This window comes from Eriocheir sinensis, unplaced genomic scaffold (genome assembly GCF_024679095.1).
Source record: "Eriocheir sinensis breed Jianghai 21 unplaced genomic scaffold, ASM2467909v1 Scaffold109, whole genome shotgun sequence".
Classification (NCBI taxonomy): domain Eukaryota; kingdom Metazoa; phylum Arthropoda; class Malacostraca; order Decapoda; family Varunidae; genus Eriocheir; species Eriocheir sinensis.
This window is the reverse complement of record NW_026110396.1, coordinates 736,021-749,085: the sequence shown is the minus strand read 5'-3', so window position 1 is coordinate 749,085 and position 13,065 is coordinate 736,021. Positions and strand designations below refer to the sequence as shown.

The following is a 13,065-nucleotide window of genomic DNA, read 5'->3' as shown; positions in this document are numbered from 1 at the left end:
TCTCATTCATCCTTCATCTCTTCTTTCTATATCTTTCTCATCCATTCTATATTTCTTTCTTTGTCTGTCTTTATCCATCTGTCTGTCTGTATCCTTTTATCCATACTTTATTAACCTCTATATCCATCTGTCTATATGTCTGTCTCTACCACCAGCAGCAGCTTAACCTAACCACCCCTTACCTCCCCTACAGGACTCCACCAACACAAGCGACCCACCCAGGCCATCCTCAGCCTTATGGGGCGGGGGCGGCCTCGGGGGGGACACGGACGGCGGCGGAGCAGGGGCGGGGGAGGGCGAGGAGCGGGTGGAGGAGTCATCCAGCTTGGGGGCGGCTCGATCGCTGCGCCAGATGGTGAGTGACGACAGCGCCTCCTCCTCAAGCCTAGACTCGTCCTCCTCAGCGACCTCTGGGGCTAGCCGAGCCTCGGAACGCAACACCCGACTCTCGCTCCTGTGGACGTCTCGGCTCCATCGTCTGGGGCAAGATTCCGACGGGGTGGCGACCGATGCGACTCCTAACCCATGGGAGCCCCGACCTGACCCCGCCCCCAGGCCCCCAGGGTGATGACGAACGTGGGGGTAATGAAGAGGAGGCTAGTACTGGGGTGTCAACGTCCACCCCGTCGCCGCTATCCGGGGCACGGGGCGAACGGTCAAGCCTCCATTGGGGTTACTACTTCCATCTATCCGACCGCCCTGGGATTCACGGCAGGCGACCAGGGCGGGTCAACCGGGGCAGAGAGAGAGCGGGGCCGCCGGAAGATGCCCCGAGTCAGGCGAACGGAGCGGGGGCGGGGCCGGGGGTGGAGTCCAGGGATGCTGTTGATGATCCGAGTGATGCGACACAGCCCCCTCTGCCCCCCGGTCCTCCTCCTCTTCCACCTCTTCCACCTCTCCCTCCAGCCCCTCCACTGTCCCCTGTACCTCTTCTCCCCTCGCCTCCACTTCCTCCTCTCCCGCCTCTTCCGCCCTATGATCCACCGCTGCCCCCTCCCGCTCTGCCTTCTGATCCACCCACCGATCCACCATTCTCGAGACTTTCCACCCATGCCGAGCTGCCTGATCTCTATCCTACGCTGCCGCCGTCACCGCTCAGCTCCCTAGCGGATCTCTCGGCTGCTCCACATCCACATCCACCGTCGGAACGCGCACGCTCTCTCGCACGGCTCCTCTCCCTCCCCCCGCCCTCCACCCTTCTTCCACGTTCCTCCACCCCATCCTCTGTCCCTCTCTCCTCGCTCCGTAATCCCTCCCGGTCCGATGCCCCCTCCTCTTCCTCCTCCTCCTCCACCTCCTCCTCCACCAATCCACTCTCCTCCGACCGGCTCCGCTCTTCCATGGCGCGGCTTCTCTCCCGCCATCCCTGTAATTACTTCTCCAGGTCCTCCGCCTCGCACTCCGCCTCCACCCCCTGCTACTCCATCCGAAATCCATCTCATCCGCTGCTCAACACATCCCTTGACACCATTTCGGATGACGCCTCGGGATCCAGGGCGTCGGGGCTGCTCAGGGCGATCCGCGGGGCCGACCTTCCCCCGGGGCCGTCTGCCAGGTCTCGCTCGGCCCTGGACTCGCAGATTGGGGTCCGGGTCCTCAGCAGACACATCGTTAATATAGAACAGATATGCATGTGAGTATCGGCCATTTTCTTATTATTTTCTTTATTTTTATTTATTGATTTTTATTTCTTTGTCATCATCATCGTCATTATAGAACAGATATGCATGTGAGTATCAGCCATTTCCTTACTATTTTCTTTTTTTATTTATCCATTGTTTTTATTTCTTCGGCATCGCAATTATCAATGTAAGACAGATATGCACTTTCGTCTTCTATAGGAGCACACATACACAGACGCACACTCACGCACACACATATGCATAACACCATCTCTCGTCCATACACACACACACACACACACACACACACACACACACTCACTCACACCCCATTCCATCACCCATATCCTCACCTGCTCCCTCCCACACACACACACACACACACACACACACACACACACACACACACACACACACACACACACACACATTACTATCACCCATACATACCCATTCTGCCCACACCCCACACACCCCCTCCCATTCCCCCTCTCTCTCCCCCCTCCTCCCCCCCACCTGCCTACTCATGCCCCCCCTCTCTCCCCCTCTCCCTCAGTGCCCTGCTGGAGATCAACAACCACACCAGGGAGGAACAGATGCTTCAGCAGATCTGCCTCATGCTCAACGATATCCAGGAACAGATCCACTCTCTGCGGCTGCCCGAGGACTCCCAGGTGGTGGAGGACCTCGCCGGGGCCTTCTCCGAGACCCTGCCCACCCCGCCCAAGTTGATTCAGGTGGGTGGAGGGTGGCTTAGGGTCAGTGATAAGGCCAGTAAAAGGTCATTACTAGTGTGGAAACTAAATTATATTCTCTTTATTTATTTATTTATTTATTTTATTTTTTTATGTGAGTGCCCAAGTTGATTCAGGTGATTGAATGGTGGCTTAGTGTCGGTGATCAGGCCAGTAAAGGGTCATTGCTAACGCGGAAACTAAATTACATTCTCTCAACCCGTCCACTGCGATACCAAAGCCAAATCCATGACAGTCGCAGCGGACGGGTTGAATGGTAACATATCACGAATGACATTACTAGTGCTGAAACTTAAATTACATTCTCTCAACCCGTCCGCTGCGATACCAAAGCCAAATCCGTGGCAATCGCAGCGGACGGGTTAATTAAACGGTAACATATCGCGAGTGACGGAGGAAAGAGAAGGAGATAACACGCCACAATCTATCTATCCATAATCTATTCTCTATTCTCATTCTCGGCGACAGGAGGAGGAGGGAGGAGAGGCGCCCGTCCCCCCTCCCGACCTACCTCCTCGGCAACAGTGAGTCTAGTGGCGGGGGTGGTGGTAGCAGTGGTGGTGGTGGTGGTGGTGCAGGGGCGGCGGCAGCGGCGGCGAGCTCCCCCTTCCTGCCTAGGGTACACCAGCGCACCTCCTCGGGCTACCTGTGTCCCCGACCTACCCCGAGTTCAAGGTGGGTGTTATTCTAGTGGTTTTTCTTTTCTTTTCGTTTTATCTTATTTTCTTTTTTTCTTCCCCTTTCTACTATTTTCCCTTTCTTCTAATTCTCTTCTCTCTCTTTCCATGTTTTGTTTTACTTCTTTTAATTTATTTTCTCATTTTCTTTCATTATCTCACTATTCTCCTTTCTCCCATTTTCCTCTTTCCTATTCTTTCCTCTCCTCCTTTCTCTTCTCCCTCCCTCTGCACCTCCCCCTCTTCACCCCTTCTCCTCCCTTCCCCTCTTCATTCCTCTTCTCCCTCCCTCTGCCTCCCCTCTTCACCCCTTCTCCTCCCTTCCCTCTTCATTCCTCTTCTCCTCCCTCTGCACCTCCCCCTCTTCACCCCTTCTCCTCCCCTTCCCTCTTCATTCCTCTTCTCCTCCCTCTGCACCTCCCCCTCTTCACCCCTTCTCCTCCCTTCCCTCTTCATTCCTCTTCTCCCTCCCTCTGCACCTCCCCCTCTTCACCCCTTCCCCTCTTCATTCCTCTTCTCCCCTCCCTCTGCACCTCCCCCCTCTTCACCCCTTCTCCACCCCATCCCCTCATCATTCCTCTTCTCCTCCCTCTGCACCTCCCCCTCTTCACCCCTTCTCCTCCCTTCCCTCTTCATTCCTCTTCTCCCCTCCTCTGCACCTCCCCTCTTCACCCCTTCTCCTCCCTTCCCCTCTTCATTCCTCTTCTCTCCCCTCTGCACCTCCCCTCTTCACCCCTTCTCCTCCCCTTCCCTCTTCATTCCTCTTCTCCCCTCCCTCTGCCTCCTCCCTCTTCACCCCTTCTCCCCTCCCCTCTTCATTCCTCTTCTCCCCTCCCTCTGCACCTCCCCCCTCTTCACCCCTTCTCCTCCCCTTCCCCTCTTCATTCCTCTTCTCCCCTCCCTCTGCACCTCCCCCCTCTTCACCCCTTCTCCTCCCCTTCCCCTCTTCATTCCTCTTCTCCCCTCCCTCTGCACCTCCCCTCTTCACCCCTTCTCTCCTCCCCTTCCCTCTTCATTCCTCTTCCCCTCCCTCTGCACCTCCCCCTCTTCACCCCTTCTCCTCCCTTCCCTCCTCATTCCTCTTCTCCCTCCCTCTGCACCTCCCCTCTTCACCCCTTCTCCTCCCTTCCCCTCTTCATTCCTCCCTCCCTCTGCACCTCCCCCTCTTCACCCCTTCTCCTCCCTTCCCTCCTCATTCCTCTCTTCTCCCCTCCTCTGCACCTCATCCCTCTTCAACCCTTCTCCTCCCCTTCCCTCCTCATTCCTCTTCTCCCTCCCTCTGCACCTCCCCCTCTTCACCCCTTCACCTCCCTTCCTCATTCCTCTTCTCCCCTCCTCCACACCTCCCCTCTTCACCCCTTCTCCCCTTCCCTCCTCATTCCTCTTCTCCCTCACTCCACACCTCCCCTCTTCACCCCCTTCTCCCTTCCTCAGGTTACCTGCACCTACCGAGGGATGTACAGCCGGGGATGTGAGGCGCGGCTACGCTCCTCCAGCTGCACATGCTTCCAGAGGGGCGGCCAGGGGTGCCTGCTGGCCCCCTCGCGTAGGTCCGACGGGGAGCAGCGTGGGGTGGTGGGGGGCACTGGGGGGGCAGTCATCGGACCCTTGCCAACGCCGCCCCCAGACCAGGGTACGGACGAGGAGCAGCCGAGGCATATTGTTCGTATCGTCACCGGGAGCCTTTACAGACAGGCCGCCTCGGAGGTCCAGGTTCGAGGGTGTGTGTGAGAGAGAGAGAGAGAGAGAGAGAGAGAGAGAGAGAGAGAATCCGCTGCGTGAATCAAGCGTAATTGTTAGTGTTGGTGTGTTGTGGTGACAAGTGAGTGTGTATTTGTTTTCTGAATGAGTCTGTTGTACCGCAGTCTAAAATGATCTGTTGGGGGAGGCTGTTCCAGTGGTGTATGGTGCGTGGAAAGTATGAGTGCTTGTGTGCGTCAGTGTGCGTGTGATATGTTTGGTGTGTTTGGTTGTGTGTGTTACGAGTACGCTGGCTGTTTGTGTTGTGTAAGTATGTGTATCAGTGTCAATATGAGTGTGATCTTGTACATAAGTGTAAGTCTGTGTGCTTGTCTGCGTATGTGAAGAGGTTCCATGTTTATCTGGTGTTTATCCGTGTTGTGATACCAGGCGTTCAAGTGTAATTGTTTGTAATGAATGTGTGTGTGCGTGTCTGCATATGTGAAGAGGTTCCATGTTTATCTGGTGTTTATCCGTGTTGTGATACCAGGCGTTCAAGTGTAATTGTTTGTAATGAATGTGTGTGTGCGTGTCTGCATATGTGAAGAGGTTCCATGTTTATCTAGTGTTTATCCGCGTTGTGATATCAGGCATTCAAGTGTAGCTCTTTGTAATGAACCTTCCCGCCTTGGTGTTGATTTGCTCTAACCCATCAATGTATCCGTGTGTGTGTGACTAAGCTAAGAGTTACTAGTTTAAGACAAAGGGCTGAGGGCCGTGTTTTAAGACGCCATCGCTTCTCACATCAACTATTTCTAAAGGTCAAAGAGGGGATCAAACTGTTTTTCATGAGTGTTTTTTAAGGTTCATGGCACAGAAGAAGCGTCACACTACCATCAGGGTCATAAAACTACCCCTGGAAAGGCCTACAGCTCCTACGAAAGCCATGTCAAATATGTGAACTTGGGCGACGAAATGTTTTCAAACACGACCTTAAGACAAACATGAACCATTTGTCATCACACAATTCTTTACACAAACCACCTATAGGAGGATCAAGGAGCCAGCCAGGAGGACGGATCACCAACTCCATCTCCTCCACCTCTACCTCCACCTCCGCCTCCACCACCACCACCAGCAGAACCACCCAGTCAGTCACCTCCACTCAGTACAGCCACCACCACAGCCTCCACTTCTACAGCGAGCACCACCTCCTCTTCCTCCTCCTCCTCCTCTTCCTCCTCCTCCTTTTCCGAGCAAAAAACGAGTCACGGCCACGTCCCTCCACCCCGCCCGTGTAAATAGACGCCGTGCATCGCAACAAACCCGTAACCGTGATCCCGCAAGTACCACCACCTCTATTACCAAGCCTCTAGATAACTTGAAAATCCTTAGTTTCAAAGCGCGTAGCCTAAGAAACAAATTTGATGAGCTGAGATGTCTTGCTCTAACAGAAAATTTTGACATAATTGCTATAACCGAAACATTTATCGACACCACAAATATTGATTTAAGTTCTGAATACAACATAGATGGCTACAGACTCTTCAACAAAGATCGTGTAAACCGTAGAGGCGGTGGCGTCGCCCTTTTTGTCAAAAGCTATTTGCAACCCACTGACAAAACACCGGGAAACAGTAACGTTGAACATTTGTGCGTGCGAGTAAACATTGCAAAAGTCAATTTAAATATATCTGTCACCTACAGACCTCCCGGGCAATCACTCGATGACGACCTTGAAATGTACAGCGTCTTAAGGCAGTCACTTAATAACAGCGACTCACTGATATTAGGAGACTTTAACCTCCCCCATATCGACTGGGCGACACTGTCAGGTACAGAAGGCGAGTCACATAGAATGATCGAATTTCTAGAAGAAAATTATCTAAGCCAAATGGTTTCTGAGCCAACTCGACAAAATAATATACTCGACCTTGTTATAACGACCCAAGATAACCTTCTCAGTAGTGTCACGGTAGGAGAACACCTCGGTTCTTGCGATCATAAATTAGTGCGCGTCGACATTAAAGCTCAATCATCAGTGACTGAAAATAAAGTAAAGGTGCCCAATTTCAAAAGAGCTAACTTCGTAGAAATCCGACAAAAACTAACAGAAATACAACTATCAGATGACGGCAACGTAGAGGAAGCCTGGCTAAGCCTTAAAAATCACTTACTCACTCAGCAGAACACATTCGTCCCCTTGTGCGAGAAGCGAATTAACACTAATAAAAGCCCACCGTGGTTTAATAGCGAAATTAAACAATCAGTCAATGAGAGAAAATTGTTTTACAGGTTTAAGAAAGAACAAAGCACGCCCGAGAACATTAGACTTTATAATGATGCCAGGTGACGAGTAAAAAGACTAGTAGGTCAGGCAAAGCGTAGATATGAAGAAAATATTGCAGCCAACTGTAAAAATAACCCGAAATCTTTCTTCAGTTACATAAACAACAGAAAGGCGATCAAAAGTGGTATTGGACCTTTAACAAACAGCGACGGTGCACTAGTGACTGACAGCCAACACATTGCAAACCTCTTAAACAATTACTTTTCCTCGGTGTTTAATACTAACAGTCTTCCTCTCGCTACCACCAACACCAGTACTATTGTAAATCTCGAGCATGCATTGCCTAATTTTGAAATAACAACCGATGAAGTCCTTAAAGCTCTCCATTCACTTAAAACAAATAAAAGTCCTGGACCTGACAAAGTATATCCAACTCTGCTGAAAGAAACGAAGAGCGAAATACTCTCCTCCCTCACAACCGTATTCAATATGTCCTTGCGACAAGGCATCGTCCCTTCAGATTGGAAAAAGGCTAACGTGACACCGATTTTCAAGAAAGGAGACAAAAAAGTACCAGGTAATTACAGGCCCATTAGTCTAACTTCGGTTGTAGGTAAGCTACTTGAGGGCATAATTAGAGACAAAATTGTGAGTTACCTTGAAAGCCACTCATTGATTGGGGACTCACAACATGGCTTCCGAAACAAAAGATCCTGCCTATCAAATCTATTAACCTTTTATAACGACCTCTTCACTGTTTATGACGTAACCAAATCACTGGACGTAGTCTATCTTGATTTCCAGAAAGCGTTTGATAAAGTCCCGCATCATAAATTACTTTACAAATTAAAGCAAATAGGTATTGACGGTCAAGTAAACCAATGGATCGCGAATTGGTTGAGCAACAGACAACAAAGAGTAGTGATTGACGGATTTAACTCAGAGTGGGCGCCTGTCACTAGTGGCGTCCCTCAGGGCTCGGTCCTTGGCCCAGTGCTCTTCATTATTTACATCAACGACGTGGATGTTGGACTCAATAACCGCATTAGTAAATTTGCAGACGACACAAAGATTGGTAACTCGGTTCTCACTGACGAAGACAGGCAAAGCCTCCAAGAGGATTTGCACAAAATTTCAGCTTGGTCGGATAGATGGGAGATGCCCTTTAACGTAGACAAGTGCCAGGTCCTTCAAGTTGGAACGAGGAATAAGAAGTTCGAATACGAAATGCGCGGCGTTAAACTCAAAAGCGTTCAATGCGTCAAAGACTTGGAGGTCAAAATCGCATCAAACCTCAAATTCTCACAGCAATGCATCGATGCAGCAAATAAAGCGAACAGAATGTTGGGCTTCATTAAAAGAAACTTTGTATTCAAGAATAAAGATGTAATACTCCCGCTCTACAACAGTTTAGTCAGACCCCACTTGGAATATGCGGTACAGTTTTGGTCTCCCCACCATGCAAAGGATATTGCTAAATTAGAAGGTGTTCAGCGTCGGGCAACGAAATGATCCCTTCCTTGCGCAACAAATCCTACGAAGAAAGGCTTTCTACCCTTAACATGTTCTCTCTTGAGAAACGTCGCCTCCGAGGAAAACTGATCGAATGTTTTAAAATACTTAATGGTTTCACGAATGTAGACAGATCAACATTGTTTATGATCGATGACACTTTGCGCACGAGGAACAATGGCGTAAAACTCAGATGTAGACAAGTAAATTCAGACTGCACCAAATTTTTCTTCACCAACGTTGTAGTGCGAGAATGGAATAAGCTTCCACCATCAGTGGTCCAGTGTAACACGATTGACTCCTTCAAAAATAAGCTCGACCGTCACTTCCTTCAACGTAATATTAACTAGAGTAGAAAAGCAACGTTTTGGAGTCTTCTGAATAATGTAAAATCACTTAGGTTTAAGGACAGACCACCTAGTCTGGACCATGGGGTCTGTGTGGTCTGATTTTCTATGTAAATCTATATATAAGGACATACAAAACCACGGCCTCCCTTCTCAGGACTCCTGTGACATCAAGATCAAGGTCAAGATCAACGGAAGTAAACAGAGCGACGCTGCGGAGTCTGTCACGCCGCCCACGCCCACACAGTGCCCCCACGCCCATCCAGTGCCCCCACGCCCATCCAGTGCCCCCACGCCCACACAGTGCCCCCACGCCCACACAGTGCCCCCACGCCTCCACGCCCATCCAGTGCCCCCACGCCTCCACGCCCATCCAGTGCCCCCACGCCTCCACGCCCATCCAGTGCCCCCACGCCCACACAGTGCCCCCACGCCCACACAGTGCCCCCACGCCTCCACGCCCATCCAGTGCCCCCACGCCTCCACGCCCATCCAGTGCCCCCACGCCTCCACGCCCATCCAGTGCCCCCACGCCTCCACGCCCATCCAGTGCGTATTACAAGGTTATCTATTTCAAGCTTTTTGGGGGAGGTTCAGGTGATGGGTCAGTAATATTCCAGAATCACACCCAAGCTTACCCATGTCAAGTTTACCTGTTTCAAGCTTTTTGTGGCTGAGGTGACAGCTTGGTAATATTCCAGAATCACACCCAAGCTTACCCATGTCAAGTTTACCTGTTTCAAGCTTTTTGTGGCTGAGGTGACAGCTTGGTATTACTCCAGAATCACACCCAAGCTTACCCATGTCAAGTTTACCTGTTTCAAGCTTTTTGTGGCTGAGGTGACAGCTTGGTAACATTCCAGAATCACACCCAAGCTTACCCATGTCAAGTTTACCTGTTTCAAGCTTTTTGTGGCTGAGGTGACAGCTTGGTATTAGTCCAGAATCACACCCAAGCTTACCCATGTCAAGTTTACCTGTTTCAAGCTTTTTGTGGCTGAGGTGACAGCTTGGTAACATTCCAGAATCACACCCAAGCTTACCCATGTCAAGTTAACCTGTTTCAAGCTTTTTGTGGCTGAGGTGACAGCTTGGTAACATTCCAGAATCACACCCAAGCTTACCCATGTCAAGTTTACCTGTTTCAAGCTTTTTGTGGCTGAGGTGACAGCTTGGTATTATTCCAGAATCACACCCAAGCTTACCCATGTCAAGTTTACCTGTTTCAAGCTTTTTGTGGCTGAGGTGACAGCTTGGTAACATTCCAGAATCACACCCAAGCTTACCCATGTCAAGTTTACCTGTTTCAAGCTTTTTGTGGCTGAGGTGACAGCTTGGTATTACTCCAGAATCACACCCAAGCTTACCCATGTCAAGTTAACCTGTTTCAAGCTTTTTGTGGCTGAGGTGACAGCTTGGTATCATTTCAGGTTTAATCTTAGGGAGCACCACTCCAAACCAACATTCGTAGTAAATTAGCACGTGAGAGAATTTTAATGATAATGCATTTTCGTATACGTTTTACCTTGGGGAGGGGCCAGGGGGGCAAGCCTCATTAATTATAAAGTTGGGTGGCTTGGATTTTCTAAGTCCATTGTTATTGTTTCACGAGCGCCTCTATGCACAGACTGAGCCTCGTACCTGCCTTGCAGTGCACCAAACAAACTATATAGCTCCCAAGTCAGTACACGCACGGATCATTACAATTTTGGACATAAAACAGTCTCTATGATTTCTATGTTATTTTCTTGGCTATATTAAAGCACATAATGGCACAAGTATTTGTATTTTATAATTTTAACAGATTATATTCAGTATGTATAGCTCTGGGTTGAATTGCGCAGGCAGCACCACGTAGGCATGTTTGCAGTCAATTTTCATCATGATGGATGGACCAGAGTCTCACTCTCTCACTCAAAATATCATTGTACTTCACCTCTCGGTAAGTGTTGACTGACTATTCAACCTCTTTATTGGTATGCATGTAGTTAGACAAAAGGACCGATTACTATCCAAAATTGAATGGAATAGTGACCCGGCGTGTGACATATGTGCGTTTTGTGAATAGCGGTCGCATGAAGCTTGTCACGTGTCACAAACCAACTGGATATTGTTGGACGCGCGTACTCATAGTTTCAGTAAAGTGGAGGCCAGGGTGATGCGTAGCAATCGTTAGGTCACTAACGGCTCATATATGACAGCTGTCACAAATCTGTTGCATTTTGTACCCCAAACTACTCGCTAACAATGATCCACCATCAACTTACAAGAAGTGGATGGGTTAACTGTCAGTACTGTACCATATGTTTTTATGAAACATGACATTTCCCAAGAGTTGCTCAATTACACGGATTGGGGCGGCGGCGGTGGGGGGTTCCATTACAGTGACCATCCAATTACGCGCCCGACACTCCTCAACAGACCCGCTGCGGCGGCTGGTATGTTATATTGGAATAAATTACAAGAGTATACGTTAGGGACTTTCCTTACTTTAGACTAGGGAATTTTCCCTATATTTGATTTTTTTAGGGACATTTTGGAAGGCAATTTTTCAGTGATTTGTCCTTCCACCACCAAAACAACGGTTCCCTACAAGGATTGATGAAGCTAACCGATGGGTTAGGAATAGTTTTAGTACCGTGCCAGTATTTCAATCCATTACCTACCTTACCAAACAACACTAGCTATTCATATATCTTTTCTACAAATGTTCAACAACCATGGAAACGCTTTCAAAATCCAATTCAAGGACTATTTATTATTGAAAATATGGGATAATATTGACAAAAGTGCAGCCTCCTGTGGCGGCGGCCGCGACGGTGGTGCAACCGGTGTTGCGAGAAATACCTCTTCGCAGAAAGAAGTCGCATATATATGTGGGTCGAGGGGGGCGAAGCTCCCCTCATCAGCAGGTCGTAAAGTTCGGTTGGAGTAGTTTAAATATATTTGACATGCGGCGTGGCCCGTCAGAAATTACGCAGCGCGCGTGGGGTGGGGGGGGCCACTTTGCCCACCATCCAATGACATGCCCGACATTCGTCAACAGACCGAATGCTAGGTCATATTGGAATAGACTACAAGAGTATGCGTTAGGAACTTTCCCTACTTTTGAGATTTTTCTAGGGAAATTTTGGAAGCCCATTTTTCAGTGATTTGGGCTTCCCCCTCCAAAACTGTTCCCCACAGGTCCCCAGGCTTGTCTTGGCGGGGTAGGGGGGCTGGGGTGTTGGAGGGGGTGGAGTGTACTTCTTAAGATTTACTGAGGTGACAGATAGGTAATATTCCAGAATCACACCCAAGCTTACCCATGTCAAGTTTACCTGTTTCAAGCTTTTTGTGGCTGAGGTGACAGCTTGGTAATATTCCAGAATCACACCCAAGCTTACCCATGTCAAGTTTACCTGTTTCAAGCTTTTTGTGGCTGAGGTGACAGCTTGGTAATATTCCAGAATCACACCCAAGCTTACCCATGTCAAGTTTACCTGTTTCAAGCTTTTTGTGGCTGAGGTGACAGCTTGGTAATATTCCAGAATCACACCCAAGCTTACCCATGTCAAGTTTACCTGTTTCCGTTCACCGGTGATGAGGTTTCAGGCCCCGGTCCACCTCCGCAGCAGCGCTCCACAGGGCCGCCAACATTACAACAGTAACATTAGCACCTAAAGTTGTCCTCAATCCTCACCAGGGTTGTTGATTTTTTTTAAATGAAAAAAATGGATTTTTTTTATTCAAATCAGATTTTTTTATCTAAGTTGATTTTATATATTTTTTTATAAATGAAAATAATTAAATGAATGTAAACCTCAATATTGTCTACATTAGTTTAAAACACATGTTGAAGTAACCTGGCTGGCTGTTTGAGCCAGGCCTAAGACTGACCAGCTGCAGCCAGCCAGCCAGCCAGCCTTGGCCAGCACCACACCACAACTCTGTCTAGTCTCCTAACAGTCTAACCAGATCATGTCATGTTTTGGACATGTCCTCACTGAAATTGCTCAAAGAAAAATGACTGCAGCTTCAAATCAAAGTATCAGAAAAGACTGTGGATGATCTATGTGTGTATGTGAAGTGATTCTTTGAAAAATAGGAGAATATGTTTCAATTATTTCCTTTACTGCAACCCTGATCCTCACGTTTGTAAAGTCATAGGATTTAGTGAATAAGTGAGTCTTCAGCGCTTTC

General features: G+C 48.9%; 1 protein-coding gene and 1 long non-coding RNA gene across 14 annotated transcripts in view; both read left to right on the top strand.

The window, feature by feature from the left end:
• LOC126989188 (WAS/WASL-interacting protein family member 1-like) overlaps positions 1-13,065 on the top strand; it is a 35,270-nt gene that overhangs the window by 1,255 nt on the left and 20,950 nt on the right. For 3 of the 10 annotated variants that reach the window (XR_007743000.1, XM_050847739.1, XM_050847740.1), the window contains exons 3-5: positions 194-1,633; positions 2,179-2,359; positions 9,041-9,286. Coding sequence is in view for 5 of the 10 variants with exons in the window: in XM_050847739.1 (XP_050703696.1) it covers positions 510-1,633; positions 2,179-2,359; positions 9,041-9,286 (1,551 nt within the window). In the remaining 5 variants the exon portion in view is untranslated. Of the gene's footprint in view, positions 1-193; positions 1,634-2,178; positions 2,360-9,040; positions 9,406-13,065 lie in introns of all 10 variants that reach the window. The other 7 variants (XR_007743001.1, XM_050847741.1, XR_007742997.1 and 4 more) reach the window with 5 other exon arrangements.
• Positions 9,460-12,451, top strand: LOC126989190 (uncharacterized). Of its 4 annotated transcripts, none has more exons than XR_007743013.1 (3): positions 9,460-9,804; positions 9,886-10,209; positions 12,229-12,451. It is a non-coding gene; the product is annotated as an uncharacterized LOC126989190 (long non-coding RNA). The 4 variants fall into 4 exon arrangements; XR_007743012.1 differs by having other exon boundaries at positions 9,886-10,220; positions 12,159-12,271; XR_007743011.1 differs by lacking the exon at positions 12,229-12,451 and adding an exon at positions 10,291-10,662 and having other exon boundaries at positions 9,967-10,209.